The following is a 19414-nucleotide window of genomic DNA, read 5'->3' on the forward strand; positions in this document are numbered from 1 at the left end:
CAGGCAGTTCCTTTGACCTCGTGGGTTGGTTTTCATTCTGATATGCATTGTCAACTGTCAGGCCTTTTATAGAGAGGTGTGTGCCTTTCCAAATCATGTCCAATTTAATTTACCAAAGGTGGACTCCAATCAAGGTGTAGAAACATCTCATAAAAAAAAGTTTAGTTTTGAAAAAAAAAGTTTAAAATGTTTTTGCAAATAAACTCTTCATATATATAGATATATATTCAATTTAAAATAACTTTTTCTATTGTAATATATATAAAAATGTAGTTTATTCCTGTGATGGAAAGCTGAATTTTCAGCATCATTACTCCAGTCTTCAGTGTCATATGATCCTTCAGAAATCATTCTAATTTGCTGATTTGCTGCTCAAGAAACGTTTCTTATTATTATCAATGTTGAAAATAGAAAATAGCATTATTGAAAGTGTAAGAGTCTAAAATTGACATTTTGTTAATGTCTTTTGTTATTGCAGATGGATTGCTGTGCGGGCACAATTCCACTGCTGCTCAGGGAAATTATCTGGAATCTATCAACTTGTCTTTTAATGGTTGGTATTTTTGTGTTAAGTCTATAGTCCCATCCCACAGCACTTCAGTCGAGCTCTTTTGATATCAGTGACCTGTTTTGTGTCTTTCAGTCTTTGATAAGCACTACATCAACCGTAACTTTGACCGTACGGGTCAGATGTCAGTGGTCATTACTCCAGGAGTGGGTGTGTTCGAGGTGGACCGCTTGCTCATGATCCTCACCAAACAGCGCATGATTGACAACGGTCAGTGGGTGTGCTGTATTTTCGCTGTTTGTCTTGTAGCACAGAGCAATGGACACTAATGGTATGGTATCTTCCTAACAGGCATCGGTGTTGATCTGGTATGCATGGGAGAGCAGCCCCTCCATGCTGTTCCACTCTTCAAGGTTGATAAAGACCATAATAAGTTTGGCATTTTTGAGCATAAAATCAGATATGAATACTTTAATACTTCTAAATGGGGTGAAAAAATATTTTTATATCATTTTATTAGTTACATAACCGTACAGTGCATAGGGACTCTAGAATTGGTGATGACTACAACCTTCCTCACTGGATCAACCACAGGTGAGATTTGAGAGTTGTTGCTGTTAACTGCTAGGTGTTTGCTAGGGTATACTAACTACCCAGTACACCTTAGCAACCACCTAGCAGTCGGTAGCAAGTTAAAAGTGCCAACCCTTAAGTCTCAATCATGTAGGCTTAGATTTGTCCTTTTATCAAAAGATTGATTGCTAAAAGAAATGTATAAAACACCACTCATGTTCATAGCACAAACAGTATAAATTATGCATCAACATTTTTTGTGCATTAAATAGGGCTATAAATGAAATAGATCCACAATATTGGTAATAAACTTTCGAGAATCTCTGATATTTATCCTACATCTAGATAAGCGTTGTGTCCGTTATCTATTTTATTATAGAGAATTAAATGACCTCTTAGAGCAATAATAATGATAACACAGTTTATTAAACCATTATCATTATTATTATTATTTTAACAGATATTAGATAATATATATATCATATATATATACACTACCAGTCAAAAGTTCTTGAACATTTTTAATGTTTTTTTTAAAGAAGTCTCTTCTGCTCACCAAGCCTGCATTTATTTGATCCAAAGTACAGCAAAACAGTAAAATAATACTAGTAAAATACTATTTAAAATAGTTTTCTATTTGAATATATTTTAAAATGTAATTTATTCCTGTGATTTCAAAGCCTCATAAATTTAAACAGATTTAATATTTCACTATATTACTGTTTTGCTGTATCCTGGATCAAATAAATGCAGGCTTGTTAAGCAGAAGAGAATTCTTTATGTGTGTGTGTGTGTGTGTGTACTGATTACTGTTATTATGTTTAAAATTATTGTCTTGGTTGTTAGTTTCGTGAATTCATCTCATTAGCCAACATTTTTGATGATACATTTTCCAATTAATAGAATGAAAGAATATCATAATAATAATTTTGGCCATATCAGCCAGCCTAGGTTAATGAAGGTGAGCTCACTATAATAAATATGAATTCTGCAGCTTTTACACATCAAAGAGCCTGAACTCATGCAGCTGTTTTACACCACGGATCAAGCTGGCTGGAAAAAAGGTTAGAAATGCTGCACTTTAACTGACAACACATTGTGATTTTGTAATATTTTTATTATGAGAATGGTTGTAAAACTGGCAATGAAGCTGCTGTCACTCTGATGTCTTTTCATTTTAAGGCTCATGCTGAGAAAGCTAAAAGCAGCAAAGAACACTGTAAGTTGCTAGAAAGTTTTATATTTTAGTTCAAGAAGTGTTTGCTGTGATCTGACTTGAGCTGGATTTGTCTTTCTCAGCTCTTGGTGCACCAAAAGATGCTGAGAACAGCCTACCGATCCAGGTGGACTATGATGCATATGATGCTCAGGTCTTCAGGCTTCCTGGACCTTCCAGAGCCCAGAGGTCCACCAACTTCAGGTGCGTTAAAAAAAAAAATCCTGTCATCATTTTTCATTTTTGGGTGAATCATTCCTTGAATTGTGACTGCAGTGTTACAAATCTGCTTGCATTGAGCTTCTGGATGGGAAGACACTTCATGTTAGGATTAGTGATCCACCAAAATTACCCAAAAATATTAGACTGAAATTAATTGAATACATTTTTGGTGGGCCGAAATCATTGATGGAAATGGTGACATTTAATTAGTGTGAGTCTTGATAAGATGCATTATGACAGTATGGCAGTGTCCATTTTATATGGACACTAGGGCTGGGTTTACAATATCAATTTCTCGATTTTAATAGAACTTTATTTTGATGAATCTTTTAATCTGTACTGTTTTCTGTTTACATGTGAACAAAACTTCACAAAACATTATATCATCCAGTTGTCACAATAACCTTTTGTGCTGTTGCTTTTGATATGAAACAGTCTCAACTTTCAAAATCCTGTAAATTTTATTATGAAAATTATCAAATAAATAGCTTTTGCACTGTTTAAAGGTTCCATATTGTACACCTTTCTGGAGTTTTATTTTAGGTTTTGATATCCTTAAGAATATGTATTCGCGGTATAAGTGCCAAAAGCCATCTCAATATATTTTTACTGCTCCTTTCTCATGATCTCTGATAAAAACAGGTCGATTTAATATTCATCCTGTCTAATTAATATTCATGAGCCTATCTTCTGATTGGCCTGTTGTTTTCTGAGTGATGCACCGCTAGGCCAGCCACAGGTAACTAGGGTCATGTAGGACCGACGTCACAATTGCGTCACCGTGCTAAACTGTAAGCAAAACAAAGGGAAAATTGGCCTGGAGGTGGCCCATTCAAACCAGCGCAGATTCGGCTACATGTTGTGATGTTGGGTGCCAGAATCAACGTAATACAGCCTCAAATTAGAAATTTGATTGCATACCTGCTGCCACTGCCAGACAAAAACCGACGACAGCTGTGGTTAAACGTGATAAAACGAGCGGACTGGACAGAAACGATCGTCAGAAATGCTCACACACAGCGCACACTTCTTATCAGAAAAGGTTCAATAAAGTATTGTCTTTTGTTGTTATGGGCACGTCTGAAGATTTCTTGCATCTCACGACTGTCGTGTATGAAATAATGTCTGTGTGCATGTGTGTAAAACAACAAACTGACGATTTATATATAATCATTTGCAATTGTATACATTGTTGTGATTAATTGTGGCTGGAATAATATTGTAGCAGTAAAAATAGTTGCCTGCTGAAATTGAAATGTATTTACATCTTCATCATGACTAGATAGACACGGTGAGTTTGTCTTTACTATACATGTTAGACGTGATCCACCTCATAGTAACAGTCCTGTCAGATCGTCCATCCTTTGAGTGAGAGTGTAACGTTACCGGTCAGCCGACCTGGTTTCGTCCGTTAAAGTTAACCTTTTCGACATGTTTCCGTGTTGTTGCTCAGCAATGGCATGGATGCGATGCTGTCTGGGGGTTTGGCAAAAGGACTAGATCTCTGTTATAATGAAAAAAGACAGGAAATTTCAGTTTTGATAATATGGGACCTTTAATGTAGAATGACAGAACAATGTAGTGCCTCACTTCAAGCGACACATGAATGAACATCAGAAGGTTTGTTGAAAGAAACAGTACAACTTACTGAAATGTCACGTCTCATGTAATTGCATATTAAGTGTTTCAACTGTAGAAAAAAACATCAATTTCACTTAACATTACATTTACCTTATGAAAGACATTCAATTAAAACTAGCTAGAAAGAAAAACTGAATAAATTTAAACCAAGTTTTTCATTACACCCCTTATTTAATTTTTATATCTCAAAAGTAGAAATATAATTATTTCATTAAAAAGAGGTTATAAAAACAGCCTTAGGTGCAATTTAAATGTTCATATAAAGTTCTTACATACAACATTGGTTTTCAGGTTAAATGCAAACTTTAATTTCCATTTCAGTTTTGTAAAAAAATGTACCACTAGTTAAGATCTTTTTTCATGTTGACCAATTTCTTCTGTTTGTATGGCAGTTTATACATTTAGCCTCTGATCTTGTGTGTCAGGTCGAGTCGGGAGAGGGAGTCATCCAGCAGGAAAAGTTGGGGCTCAACAGATGTTGGTGGAGGTGTAGTGGGCTGCTCTCCCCCAACCAGGCCTACAGGACCAGAAGAACAGAGGAGCCTGGCATCAGATGACAGTTTGAACCACATCTCCAACATCCTGCTCATCCCACGCCCGGCTCAGGGCCAATATGAGGTCAGCAGCTCCCTGGGGTACACCAGCTGCACAAGAGGTACAGAACCGATCAGAGTGCACCTGTGTGTTGATGTAGACTGAAACATCTGGTTGATGTTTGCTATTTCTCGTCTGTCTCTTTGCAGAATTGCTAGAAAAGATGATAGAATCCCAGAGGGACTCCAGTGCTCCGGGCCGCTTCACGGTGGGAAGCGCCGAGTCCACCTTGCACGTACGGCCTGGTGGTTACACGCCGCAGAGAGCCCTCATGAACCCATTCGCACCCTCACGCATGCCAATGAAACTCACCTCCAACCGCCGCCGCTGGATGCACACGTTTCCTGTGGGTAAGTGATACAAATGTGAAATACTTGTTTCTGATCGGTTAGTCTGTATTCTGTGGTCAAATGTTTTGCATGATGACAATGCTGGGTAGTATTGTTGTCAAATGATTAATCGCGATTAATCTCATCCAAAAAAAAATATTTGTTTACATAATATATGTGTGTGTGTGCAGTGTATATTTATTATGTATAAATACACACGCATGCATGTATATATTTAAGAAAAATATGTTACATTTGTATATTAAATATATTTATTTCTAATATAAATTACATGAATATAAATACTGTATATACATGTAAATGCATGTAAATATTTTCAAAACATATGCTGTATGTGTGTCTCTTTATATATACATAAAACATATACACAGTACACACATATATTATGCTAACAAATACTTTTATTTTGGATGCGATTAATCGCGATTAAATATAATATTTAACCCTCAAAGACCGAGACAGCTGCCTGCAGCTAAAAAATAACTATTGTTCTTAAATGTTTAAAAATTAATGCTTTAAAAAGTGTCGTAAAGCAGAGATTCTCCGCTTTTCGGAAATATAGAATTTTATAGAACAACTTTCCACTTTCCAAACTTCAGGAGTTTCTGTTTGAGTACACAGTAAAAAAACACCTAATTATTGCTTGCGTTTTTCTTAAAATTCTGGAAATTAATTTATTCTTAGAGAAAACAAAGGGAAAATTGGGATTTTATATTAGCTGGACTGAAACGTATGAAACGTATAATGATTTATGGCACTTGATGCTGACTGCTAGAATAGTTCTGAAAAAACTAAGAAAAGTACAAGCGCGTCAGGTGCTCCAAAAATGTTCTAGGTCTTTAAGGGTTAATGCGCTTCATTTGTAAATAATAACAAATAGAATATATTTTCTGTCTCTTTGTATTTTATATCAATATGGTGCAAGATTATCCTATTTAAATCAATGTGATAAATGAGTTAGGCCAAAAGTAATCAAAAAGTAGTCAGATTATATAACCTAAAATGTGTAATGTAATGGATTATGTTACTAACCACAATTATTGTCATGTAATTTGCAATCAGTAACAGACTACATTTTCTAAGTAGCACAATCTACCCAGCACTGCATAATGACTGCTAAACTAGAGTCTGTTCCCTACATGTTTTTTATATAATATTGTGTGGATGTTCAAGGTCCTTCTGGAGAGGCAATCCAAATCCACCATCAGACGCGACAGAACATGGCAGAGCTGCAGGGTAGTGAGCAGAGAGATCCGGCTCGTACCTCCGCTGAACTGCTGGAACTGGCCTATCACGAAGCTACAGGAAGGTCAGTCACGAACACATGAGTAAGAGGTTATTTGGAAAGGTAAAATTTAGCAATGTGATAAAGCTAGAGACTAATAATGGTGTAAATGTGTGTGTTTTAGCAAGAGGACCGCAACCCGTCATGCAGGAGAGAATGGACTGTATATCACAGGAGTTCCTGATAATGTCTCTGGAAGCTCAGCTAGTATCAACAGCACTGGTGCTTTATTTTCCCTTATATAAATAACCTACTATTATAGACTGGCCCAAAAAAAGATATTTAGGCCTATACAGTTTATGAATGCCTGACTATGAAGTGCTGATTCTTTGTAGTGAATCAAAAATATATAGCATGAGAAGTGTGGTCTGATTCCCAAATGTATGATTCTTAGGAGTCAGTTCTTTGTAGCAAATCAAAAACAAAAAATGCAACTGGTATAGTCTGATTCGCAAATAGATGATTTTTATAAGTTGGTTCTTTGTAGCGAATCAAAAACATACAATGTGACTAGTGTAGTCCCAAACAAATGACACTTGTGGCCTGGTTCTTCGCTGTGAATCAAAAATCTTGCAGCGTGACTGGTGTAGTCTCATTCCTGAATTAATGAACTTATTTCAGTTGGTCCTTTGTAGGAAATCAAAGACAAATCACAACTTGTGTAGTCTGAGTCCCAAACAAATGATTCCTTTGACAAAATACATGCGAATGACTCTCGTGAGCCGGTCCGATTAGGTTCTTTTAAGACTTGAGATTTAAATTAGTGTAATTACTGATTTTTTTTTTTAATTACTGATTTTTTCATGTGATTAAAGGAATTAAGGTGAGTTAAGGAATGTGAGTTAATATTATAAGGAATAATTTGTCAATGTTTGTTACTCAAAAATACTAGTTCAACCAAAAATATAATCTATTCAGCACACTGCGCTGATGATGAAAATTCTGTCATCATTTACTCACCCTCCACTTGTTCCAAACTTGTGTGAATTTCTTTCTTCTGTTGAGCACAGAAGATATTTTTTGAAGAATGTTGGTAACCAAACAAGCCAATGGCTACCGTCAACTGTTTGGTTACCAACATTCTTCAAAATATCTTCTGTGCTCAGCAGAAGAAAGAAATTCACACAAGTTTGGAACAAGTGGAGGGCGAGTAAATGATGACAGAATTTTCATCTTTGGGTGAACTATTCATTTAATGCCATTGGCAAGAAACCAGAATCGTATGAGAGAAATCAGTATTTGTTACTATATGACATTCATGCATTATTAAGTATGACCAGTGAATGCTTCTTGGGGCCACCCTGCCGTTTTTTCCCCAATTTATATTATTACAATATTTGATCATCAAATTACTGTTCTCTCTGAAACCAGACATTGTTGTTACTCCTCTTGCTTTTATAGGAACACCAGTGAACCGTGGTTCCTTTGAGGATTACTCCAGTCCAGATCCAAGTGAGTTCTTCCCCATCATTGAAGAAAACATATCATGTCTCCAGGATCCATTCACTTCCACATGAAAGACAATTTTTCACATATATATCCTTAGAAATATACATTTGTTAGCTGCAATTACTTAAATACATTCATATTTCAATGGAGAAGGGCTTTGGGCAGGAAATCTGAGATTTATTGTTGAATGATTAAGGTATTTAAGTCTTTGCTTGTACCTTTGATTTTTACACTTTTGGGTTAGTAACCTCAATTCAGGTGTGCCTTTGAGGGAATAAGTGTTCTTCATCTTTGTATAAGGTTGTTTGGGTATCTCAAGCCAGTGTGGTAGATCATAGTTGAGTGGCTGTGTTGTTTATGGGTGAAAGTTTGATGAGCGAAAAAGGTGGTCCACAACCTCTGAGGGAATTCACTAAACAGTTGCGCCACTTGAGCATTTGTTTTCAATTTGTTATTGTCTGACTAATTAAACATTTTGTTCAATTATGTTGTAAAGAGATTAGGTTAAGCTAGCATGCTTGTTGGCTATTGATGTTAAAAAATAAGAATTGAACATTTGTTCCATTAGTGTGTAAAATGTGTTGGCCAAGTTAGCTTGCTAATCGTCCAGATATATTCTCAAATAAGTTTTGAATGTTTATCCCATTAGGCTGTAAAATGTATAGGCCAAGCTAGCATGCTAATCAGCTAGTGATATTCACAAATAAGTATTGAACATTTGTTACATTGCAAAAAATGCTAGCGAGTTTTTGCTTGAAACAAGCAAAATAATCTGCCGATGGGCTAAGCAAAATAATCTTATTTCAAACAGAAGTGCATTCATCTTATTTGCAATGTAACAAATGTTCAATACTTATTTGTGAATATCACTATCTGATTAGCATGCTAGCTTGGCCTATACATTTTACTCACTTAATTTTGATGTTTTTTCTGAAAACAAGACCATTTTTACTTCTTGATTTAAGAATTTTTAGATATTTTGATTGAAAACTAGACAAAAAATCTAAGTAAGAAAATGATTTTTTGCAGTGTGCTGTAAAGGGTGTAGGCAAAGCTAGCATGCTAATCATCTTGTGACATCAACAAATAAGGATTGAACATTTGTTCCAATACGGTATAAAGGGTATAGGGTTAGCTAACATGTTAATTGGCTATTAATATTCACAAACAAGAATTGAACAAAAAAGAGTTGGCTACGCTAGCATGTTAATTAGCTAGTGATATTGACAAATAAGACTCCTCTAACATAGATAGCCGACAAAAAAAATATCTGTAGAGTCATGACAGTGAACCGAGTGCTAAAACGACAACTAAACTTCCCTAGTATTGTGCTCAATTTATTCTTAGTGAATTCCACCTCAGATTACAATGGGATTTCTGGCTTTCTCTCTGTACCATCTTTCCCCAGGATTCCTCTATTTCCAAAAACTTTCTTTCTAATCAAGTATCAAACTTCAGTTCCCTCCCGCTCACAAGCTTTGTAACCCTCAATAAAATCACGAGTATGTAAAATCACACTGCCACACTCTCATGCATGCCTTGCCTGAATGCCAATCGTGTGTTTGTACAGATGGCCGTTCACACTTTTTACTCATCAGTGATGTCACAATGCTCACAGTGCCTTTAGTGCATGTTAATTTTGCACGTAATGTTCACTGTAATTTCAGTTCAATTACGACAATGATGGTAACACACTCCTTTTTCTTTTCCCACTTTCTCTCTGTTCTGCGTGTTGGTATGTGTCTGTCTGCCTGAAACGTTTCACCCTCTCTTCTTCTGCCTCTTTCTCTCTCAATCTGTCTGCTAATTTTCAAACGGGCCTTACGTGTGAATGTGTATGAATGCGAACTGTTGCGTCCCTGTGGTACGTGTGTCATGCACTGTGGGACTCTGTGTGTGTGATGGGGGTGCCCCTGAAGTCCTGCTGCTGTCTGCCCCTCCGACAGTGCCTAGTTTCTGCTGCACGGTTGGGGTGGACTGGAAGTCTCTCACCACTCCCGCCTGCCTCCCCCTCACCACTGATTACTTTCCCGATCGTCAAACCCTGCAGAATGACTACACAGAGGGCTGCTACGACCTGCTGCCACACACTGACCTGGAGAGGTACAAAGACATTGGGGGTTGGGTGGTATAGGTAAAAAAAAAAAAAAAAATTCATATTTTATGCACTGTATGTATGTGCTATATATATATATATATATATATATATATATATATACTGCCAGGCCAAAAAAAAAATCTCTGTTTGGATTAAATAAGCAAATAGTGAAGAGTCTAGGATTGTATCATTATTACAGTGATTAATGTTTCTGGCATGTTGTATGTTTTGCACCAATTCTTTTAACCCTAAGTGATGCAGTGTGTACATTTTCATTTCTTAAACAGCCATGTCCACAACCATACCCATGTCCATCTTCCAGGATGACAGTGTCAAGATTAATTGACCCCAAACTGTGAAATAGTGGTTTACTGAGTGTGAGGAATAATTTTCTTACATGAATCTGCCACTACAGAGTCCTGAGCTTAACCCCATTGAAAGTCTTTTTGGAATGTGTCTTTTTTGGAATGTCAATACAAGATCTCGGCCAAATATTTATGCAACTCTTGGTGGAAATAAACTTTGTGATGTTGCATGACATTTCCAAAAAGATGTCATATTGAAAGCACAATGTTATGTTAGGTTAAAAGTGCTCCAATGAAATATTAATATTAATATAAGAGTGCAACTTTTTTTGGACAGGCAATGTAACGTCTACTCCAGCACATCACAAAGACTATCAATGGAGTTAAGCTCAAGACTCTGTGGTGGCCAATCTTTCCTAATTTAAGCCTGATGAATCTTGGCATTGTTATTGTGGAATATGGACTTGGGTACATCTTCTGACATAGTTATTTAAGAAATGAAAAGCTACACACTGCATCAGTTAAAAGCATCGTTGCCAAACATTTAACATATCAGAAACATATTAATCACTGCAATAATGATGATGATAATAAAGTATTTTGCTTATTTAAATCCAGACAGTGACACTTTTTGGCCAGGCAGTGTATATATTGGCTAATATAGAGTTCAGCATTTGGCTTCTATGGGTAAAAATTACATTAATTTTCTCCATAGGATAATTGATTTTAACTGTAGCTTTTGAACCTTTAAAGACAGACTTACTGTGAGCTACAAGGTTGTTAACGGTACATGCTTTTGTTAAAGCTATTAGCCCCCATTATTTCAGCCATTTAAATAATCATGTTTGTTACCAATAAACTGTTACTCATGATTCTAGAAAAAAATCTCCACCATTCGAAGAACTGAAACAAACAAAAAAAGCACCAAAAGAACACTTTAGCACCTGCTTATTACCATAAAGCACTGAGAATGAGTCTATCTGCCTAGAAATATGCAAAATTGTCTCAAGTATTCTCAGACTTTTGAACCCCACTGTAGATTTTATGTATATTGAAGATCTTAGTCCGAAATGAATGCCCATAATCTTCTGTAGACGTGATGATGAGTCTCCAGTGATGACAGCTCATCAGGTGTTTGAAGAGTTCATCTGTCAACGGCTGATGCAAGGCTACCAGATCATTGTACAACCTAACAGGAAGCCACAGCCGGCTATAGCCCCGGCCCTCAGCAGCAGCCCCCTTTATTCCCGAGGTACATCCCCTACTGCCCCCCCCCTCCCCCCGCAGCTCTGCATACTGGTTGGATTTGGAAAAATAGGCTATTCATCTTGTTACAAATCATGCTCAATTGTAATGCTGGTGAGAGATTTAAAGGTATGCTTTTCAGGGTTGGTGTCTCGACGCAAACCAGAGGAGGAGGAGAGTGTTTACTGGCTCAGTATGGGAAGAACCTTTCATAAAGTCTGCCTTAAAGATAAGATCATTACCGTCACCCGTTACCTCCCAAAGTTAGTTTGTTTTTAGTCATTCGGTTTCAATTTATGTCATTTGTTCTTCTAGAAATGCCCTCAAGTGTGTTTTGTGTGTCTTTAGGTATCCATATGAATCCACACAGATTCAGTGCAGCTACAATCTGTGCCCTCCACATGCAGACGCTCACTTCCTGCCATTTTGGGTGGAGTTCAGCCATGAGCGGCTGGAGGAGTACAAATGGAACTACCTGGACCAGTACATCTGCTCTGCTGGTTCAGAGGACTTCAGGCAAGTGGCTTTACTAACACCATGGCTCTGACGCACAAACTTACATAGGCAGATACCCACAAGATCCCATTCCTCTCTCTTCCACAGTCTTATTGACTCTCTGAAGTTCTGGCGCACATGCTTCTTGCTGCTGCCAGCGGGCGGAGCCAGGCGAGTGGCGGATGGTGAGGGTCACTGGGACGTGTATGGGGAGGGAATGGGGGCAGGGCGGGATGGCCTCTCTGGCACTGGTGACTGGTCTCTTTTGGACGGATTTATCCGCTTTTTGGAAGGCCTGAACAGGATTCGTCGCCGTCACCGATCTGATCGAATAATCCGTGTAAGTGCACAGCTAACAGGATAAGCACAAATGAGTCATTAAAGGGATGGATAGAACCACTCATCAGGGTGATACAATAACAATTGCTCTGTTTATTACAGAAAGGAGCTACCATTAAAGGCCTGCAAGTAACAGGAGCCCTCTCATCCTACAACCCGGAGCCTGTAGCGCCCCCTGTGGGCAAAAAAGGCACCTCTGCCCTCTCTGCACTCCTGGAGCTGGATCAGACACAGAAGTGAGTTGTGCAGCCAGATATCGGCAAACCAAACAAAAATAAAATACCACAGTGCTTGTGAAACAAGTGTTTGTGCATGCCAGAAACAATGAGATGTTTTGAGACTTTTATCTAGTGCCGCATATGTTAAGGGTTTTATAAAATGCCAGAGATTCCAGGCTTTTTTCTAATGAGTTGAGGTGAGATATCTTTGATCTGCAGGAGTTTAGAAGAGCAGCAGCTTGCTGCTCAGCATGGTGGGAAATCATGTGGACCTTTCAGTGAAGCTGCCAGCGTTGCCCTAACAACCACCTATGTCGATAGCCCCCGTAAGGTAAGAGCCCGAGGCAGACCGCTGAACGGACTGTGCTGTTGTGTAGTTCCTGGCTTCCTGTGTGCCACTTTGTGCTTTTTGAGTGAGAGAGAGCTATTATATTTGTACAATGTGTTTTGCTTGCTGGCATTTTTGTGTAATTTTCACCTTTGTCTGCTTGGTTTAAAGACCGATCACAGTGTTTGAAACAGAATTAAAAGTTAGTATTAATTACAGCTATTATAAAATGCCACAATAATGTAATATCGGGGGGTTAATATGTGATTAGTTGCACAAAGTGTCAATAATACAATCCAACATTTTTAATCAGTTAACAGCCCTGCTTTTCATTTAGTTCTTTATATCTTCATGTTGTCTCAATATTGAATCATGGATATTATTTGCAGTGGGCTTATGTTTTCTTGCTCCTTCCTTGCCTCTTCCTATTCCATTACTGACTTGTTCTTGCTCTGATCTCTGGGGGTTATTTTCTCTCTTTCTGGTGTTTTCCTCCTAAAATGCTGACAGGATGCTGCCTTCATTTTGGACTTTATTCGTAGTCCACGTTCCTCCTACATCTGTCACTCTCAGGTCAGTCCCTGCCCTCTCTCTGCTCTGTGAAAGCCGTCTGTCTCTCTCAATGCGCGTGTGTGTATAAACCATGTGTGCATGCCTGTGTACTTATCCAACCTCTCACTGGCATTAAAATGTGGAGGTTGTTGTTTCTATCTGGTGTTTTTGTAGTCAGAGTGATTATGAAGAGTCATTCCTGTTTGTCTGTGTACCCATACTCAATATAACATAAAATGTAAAAAAAGCCATATTAGATTCACTTCATTTAACATCTTAACCACTAAGAGTTCTGCTGTAGTGTTAGACTGCATCCCTCCTGTTGTCCAATGGAAGAATGCATGTGCACTTTTCATTTAATCTCAGTTCACTTTCTGAGCTCATTTAGAGTACTGCTAATCTCACGTAGCCAGATTTTTGTCTAGCGGCATACAGTAACTGTTCCACATTGCAGCTAATTCTGGCAAGGAGCAGATGGGAAGAGGCCATCTGACCAACAAGTAAAGCGAGTCTTCACATTTTGCTTTTTTACTACATAATACCAATCTTATGATACCACAGTAATAGACAAGCATGCAATAAAGTGATAAATCAGTTAAATAATGTCAAAGTGGTTTACAAAGTGAGATTACCGGTACATCAAAGAAATTAGTAGAAAATTTGTGTAGACAAGTACCGGATATTTTCTGTGTAAGATGCATTCCTGCTAGTCACCAGATGCAGATAGCATGAAGATATCTCAGCATTTTGCACCCTTTGTCAGTCCTGTGCAGTGCTGTTTTTAAACTTGTTTGCATGAAGATATCTTGACACATTCCCACTGGGTTCCTCAGCTGCCATCTGAACAGGTTTCAGCAAATCACATAGAGGGTGGGTTGTTGGACAAAGGAGGCAACCAACCAGGAGAGAGAACATCAGCTACATCCCAAGCCACAGGAGACCCAACCCCAAGCACTGGTGCAGAGACTGGGTAAGAGAATGCCTTTTCTTATTCCGACTGTTAGAACATGGCTTCCTCTATATTCAAGTCAGAACATTCCACTTTCATGTTGCATTACAGCGGGCAGTCAGGATCCAGTGGATTGAGTCTTTCCTCATCTTCCACACTAATGGAGATCCTGGAAGCCATTAAGCATCCCACGTGAGAGTCTTTGAATCCTTAATTATTTATTAGTGTTCTATTATGTCACCCATGTGTGATATAAATTGATTTCCTGTGCTTGCAGCACTGGAGTGCAGCTTTTGCCAGAGCAGAGGGGCCTGCCTCCCAATTGCTTTGTCAGTGCTGAGGTTGTGCATTGGCTGGTCAGCACTGTGGAGAATGTTGCCACACAGGGCTTTGCAGTAGAAATCATGCAGGTAAAATTGAGAACATTGCAAATGTCATAGTATTCTGTGTTTGTATTTACAAACTTGACCATCTCGATGATGCTCCTGTAGAAAATGCTCGAAGAAGGTCTAATTACGCATGCCTCCGGTGATGCCATGCGAACTTTTGTCTATGGGTTCTACCTCTACCGGATTGTCGACAAAGACAATGAGAAGGGTAAGAATTGACTTGATTGACACGATTACTTGGCTAAAGGTTGCCAAGTTTTTGCAGGTTGCTGCTTGCTGTACTGTATCTAACTGTATCAAGGGAGATTCACAGCTAGGGATTTGCAAAGCAACTGAACTTCATTCATTTTGAATGAGAAGTTGCAATATCTGGAGTACACAAATGATCATGTCTAATTTTATAATCATGATTATGATTTTATAATCATGTCTAAGTCCCACATAAACTAGCTTTTCAAAGAAAAAACAAGGAGAATGATACTTGAATACCTTATAAAAATATACCAAAATGTAATTTAACCTTCACCGGTAGCCACGATAACTTCCAATGCATATCACTAACATTAGCCCGAAACTGATAATGAAGCACTAGCCTGGCTGCTCAGTTCTGAACCATCTGAAGTTTTTTTAGATGTTTGTCCGCAGCACTTGACCATACCATAGGGCAGTACTCGAGATGCGATAACACTAATGACTGTACCACATCTTTTAAAAGTGAAGATGGGATAAATGCAGAACATTTCCTGGCCGCTGTTATACCTTTACCCATAGTACTTACTATATTATATATATGTTTGGACCAGGACAACGTATTGTCAAGCATCACACCCAGCAACTTAACATGTGTTACTTGTTCTATTGGCACCCCGTTAATAAATAAATTCAAATCGGCAACTTTAGTCATACTATTTTTGTTACTAAAAACAATACAATTGTTTTTTTTCTAAATTTAAAATCAGTTTATTAATTGGAACCCACTGCGTAATTGTTAACAACTCATCACTTAAATTTTCCTGAAGCTCAGTTAATGTATGTGCCGCGGAAAACATTGTAGAATCATCAGCATACATAACTATATTTGCCTTATCAACAACATATGGTAAATCATTTATAAAAATGGAAAACAATAATGCACCCTGTGAACATCAGGATCTGCAATCCCATTGTTATCACGACTGTGTCTTGGTACTCCTACCTTTCATGAAAACAGACCTCTATTCCCTGCAGCCCCTACGACAGCGGGAGCCAATGTATGGTCTGCCGGAGCTTTGGAGGACTTCGCCCTGTTCCAGAAGAAGTGGTTTGAGGTGGCGTTTGTTATGGAGGAACGTCGGCCCTGTGACTTACCTGCCTTCCTCCTGCCCTGGTTGCCCAGCCGGCCAGCCTCGTATGCAAGTAGGCATAGCTCCTTCAGCCGCAGCTTCGGAGGACGCAGCCAAGCTGCCGCACTGCTAGGTACACACAGCCGGCTCTGATCCCAGAGCAGCCATGCTCCGCACCTCAGGCAGAATGCCATACTCACTCCCCCAAAAGTTCAAGATGGTCCTCACTGCAGAACACAAGATCCAGGGGGTGTGATTGGATCTAGATCCAACTCCTCCCACCTTACATATACCTGAATCTACCTGTCTCCACCCCCTGATCCCTAAACCAATCCATCCCCACCCCTAAACCTACCCATCTCCACCCCCTAGATGTGGATCCATCCCCGTCCCCTGGATCTTTGTTCTGCAGTGAGGGGCTACTGAAAAGTTCTGGAAGGCTAGTTGGGTGAATGCGTCACGCAAAGTCAAATTATTTCTTCTCATATTACTAAAGCATTCGGATACCATCTATGCCATCTACTAGTCAACCCAACATCAATGCGCTATTGGAAACTTCCCCAACTCAACTAACATATAAAGACTGACGTTGCAACATATTCTTCTCAGGAAACACTGCTTTTGATTCAGCCACTTCCATCAAGAAATTGCACTTATGCAAATCTAATCATCTGACTTTGTGTGACTCTTCTCCATTTTGGCACTGCATGCTGTAGTAGAAAAATAATACACCTTTAGTTCATCCTGTTCATTCCCGCAATGCCCAAATCATGTTAATGACACCTTGATTCCCTTTCTGACTGATTGATGTAGACGGTTTTTGTAATTCTGCAATTATAACAATCTCAATTAGCCATCAATCGGTGTCACAGTACATGCACTCTCCAAATAGCATGGTTACATGTATTCTATCCAGTCAGGACACAAATTGCTTTGCAAGCTGTTCCATTCAGAGCATGGACTGATGCCCCAATACACCAATCAAACCACTGTGTTGGGTGGGCCTGAATGATGGCTTGTACACCAGTAGTGCATGCTGTAGTAAAGTAGTGGCTGTGGTCCAGTAGTGCTGTGGTATGGGTTCTTCCTTCTCTCCTCCATCTGTCCTGTTCCTGCTGGATGAGTGGTGTTCCTGCATTGTTCCCAAACCTGAACAAAGCTTTTCTGCCAACCCATTGCCTTTCTGACTTTGCTTACTGCACCAGTGCACTCAACTTTCAGTGCTTTCCTGCCATAGAAGCTTCATACGTCTTACTTGCCTTTAATACACTGCATGATGGAAAATCGTCCCAGATCTCAGAATCGTTAGTTCATTCTCAATTTTTGTTACAGATGTCATGAGCACTAATTGATATAAACACTTTCATTGCAATTACTCTCCATTAACTCATTAAAGGTCTTAATAACTCTATGCCTGACGTCTGTCATTTCATCCTTTTGGCAATTTCTACTCTCGCTGTCTTTCTCGCTCTGTTGTTGCCCCTCCCCTCTCAGCTGCCACGGTTCCAGAGCAGAAAACAGTCACCTTGGATGTTGATGTGAACAATCGGAGTGATCGGACTGAATGGTGCAGTTGCTATTACCATGGCAACTTCTCCCTCAACGCTGCCTTTGAAATCAAGCTGCACTGGATGGCTGTTACTGCAGCCGTACTCTTTGAAATGGTAAGCATAGGATGACCAGAGTTTTAAAAATCCTGAATGAGGTGACGAGGTGTTTATACTATTGAGGACTATCAAGCATAGTCAACCAGATGCATGTAGTTAACTACTATCAAATAAGGGCACAAACATAACATCTAAGATTGAGACATAGTCCTAAAGCACTGGACTCTCTTTCAGGTGCAAGGCTGGCACAGAAAGGCAGCATCTTGTGGATTCCTGCTTGTACCTGTGTTGGAGGTGCCCTTTGCTTTGTCATCATACCTATATGGTGACCCTCTCCGTGCTCAATTGTTTATCCCCTTAAATATCCAGTGCCTGCTAAAGGAGGGCTGTGATAACCTGTTTGAGGGTGAGGACAGAAAAAGAATGAATGGTGTGATGCTTGTAGAAGTCCATAAATATTTGTGAATACATTGCCTCTGTTTGGTGTTTGCACGTTGCTAAGCTAACACTGTGATATCCCAGATACTCAGTGCAAAACTTTAGGTAAATAGTGTGTTTTGGTATTTAATGACTTTTGAATATATTTATGATCAACATTTCTTTCCTTCATCCACCATCTTGGATGGGTTCTTTCATAGAATTTGTCTCAATATCTTAGAATTGCCTTTGTCATTTTATGTTAAGTAAAAGTATGATATCCTCCATTACGGCACTGCTGTACTCGTTTAGGGTTTGAGCCAGAGACATACTGGGACAGAATGCAGTTGTTTCAGGAGGCCATACTCTCCAGGTAAAGAGAATGTAGAATAAGTGTTTCTCATTGAGAGCATCTAGTTAAATCTATTTATCAAGGTGTAATGGTCCTATGTTTTTCCTCATGAAAACGACTCCCTTTTTTATTTGAAGATTTGGCTTTGTTCAAGACAAACTCTCAGCATCAGCTTTTAACTTTCCATCAGAGAACAAACCTCAATACGTCCATGTAACAGGTACATGCTTTTATGAATTATATAAACTATACTAGCACTACTTTTTTACTTCTTCAGTCCATCTTTTCGTCTTGCTCTATCGTTATCGCTATCACTCAGTAATGTTATTCTCTTTATCCAGGTACAGTTTTTCTTCAGCTGCCTTACTCAAAAAGGAAATACTCCAGTGGACAGCGGCGGCGCCGTAACTCCGCTACCTCTGCCAATCAGAGCCTGTTTAGTTCTGAGGAGCGAGTGGGCTACAACTGGGCCTACAACACCATGCTGACCAAAGCCTGGAGGACTGGCGTGCTGGGGGACGAGAAACTGGCCGACCGCCTGCTGCGAGATTTCACAGACTTTTGTGCCAACAAGGAAAATCGACTGGTGACCTTCTGGGAAAGTTGTGTGGAGAAAATGAATGCCAGTGCCCCTTGAGAAAAGAGTAAATACTGTGTCACAGAAAACAAATACTGTCTGCCTTTGTTTTAAGAGCTAATGTACTGGTGCCATCATCTAATCAGAGAGAAATAAAGCAAACAGCCTCATCATCAAACACTCGAATGGATGAGTCATATGTTTTCAGAGTGTCTGCACATGTGCCTGCAATGTCCTGAAGCCATCACAGTTTTGACTGGGTTTAAGTGAATGATAGGTCTTCAGGAAATTGTACATAATCGGATCAATTTGTTCATTATTGCTAAGCCTCATTTTAAAAACATTACAAAACAGTTTAGCAGTTTTTTTTTTTTTAATCATTC

At 39.0% G+C, this 19414-nt stretch overlaps 1 protein-coding gene across 8 annotated transcripts in view; it reads left to right on the forward strand.

The window, feature by feature from the left end:
• Nucleotides 1-19378, forward strand: part of LOC306864301 (GATOR1 complex protein DEPDC5-like) — a 27422-nt gene extending 8044 nt beyond the window's left edge. Inside the window, exons 13-42 of one of the 8 annotated variants that reach the window (XM_079408238.1) lie at nt 479-553; nt 644-778; nt 860-921; nt 1029-1102; nt 2076-2145; nt 2264-2300; nt 2381-2501; nt 4586-4815; nt 4904-5104; nt 6278-6413; nt 6514-6611; nt 7791-7841; nt 9758-9941; nt 11336-11493; nt 11629-11749; nt 11835-12002; nt 12090-12321; nt 12423-12556; nt 12758-12869; nt 13377-13439; nt 14252-14388; nt 14479-14559; nt 14645-14777; nt 14859-14964; nt 15984-16211; nt 17573-17742; nt 17920-18091; nt 18415-18475; nt 18592-18674; nt 18796-19378. In XM_079408238.1, coding sequence (XP_079264364.1) covers nt 479-553; nt 644-778; nt 860-921; nt 1029-1102; nt 2076-2145; nt 2264-2300; nt 2381-2501; nt 4586-4815; nt 4904-5104; nt 6278-6413; nt 6514-6611; nt 7791-7841; nt 9758-9941; nt 11336-11493; nt 11629-11749; nt 11835-12002; nt 12090-12321; nt 12423-12556; nt 12758-12869; nt 13377-13439; nt 14252-14388; nt 14479-14559; nt 14645-14777; nt 14859-14964; nt 15984-16211; nt 17573-17742; nt 17920-18091; nt 18415-18475; nt 18592-18674; nt 18796-19091 — 3929 coding nt within the window. In that variant the 3' untranslated portion in view covers nt 19092-19378. Of the gene's footprint in view, nt 1-478; nt 554-643; nt 779-859; nt 922-1028; nt 1103-2075; nt 2146-2263; nt 2301-2380; nt 2502-4585; nt 4816-4903; nt 5105-6277; nt 6433-6513; nt 6612-7790; nt 7842-9246; nt 9329-9757; nt 9942-11335; nt 11494-11628; nt 11750-11834; nt 12003-12089; nt 12322-12422; nt 12557-12757; nt 12870-13376; nt 13440-14251; nt 14389-14478; nt 14560-14644; nt 14778-14858; nt 14965-15983; nt 16212-17572; nt 17743-17919; nt 18092-18414; nt 18476-18591; nt 18675-18795 lie in introns of those variants that run through there. The other 7 variants (XM_079408240.1, XM_079408239.1, XM_079408241.1 and 4 more) reach the window with 7 other exon arrangements.
• The last annotated feature ends 36 nt before the right edge of the window (nt 19379-19414 follow it).

This window comes from Barbus barbus (genome assembly GCF_936440315.1).
Source record: "Barbus barbus genome assembly, chromosome: 45".
NCBI classification, from domain to species: Eukaryota; Metazoa; Chordata; class Actinopteri; order Cypriniformes; family Cyprinidae; genus Barbus; species Barbus barbus.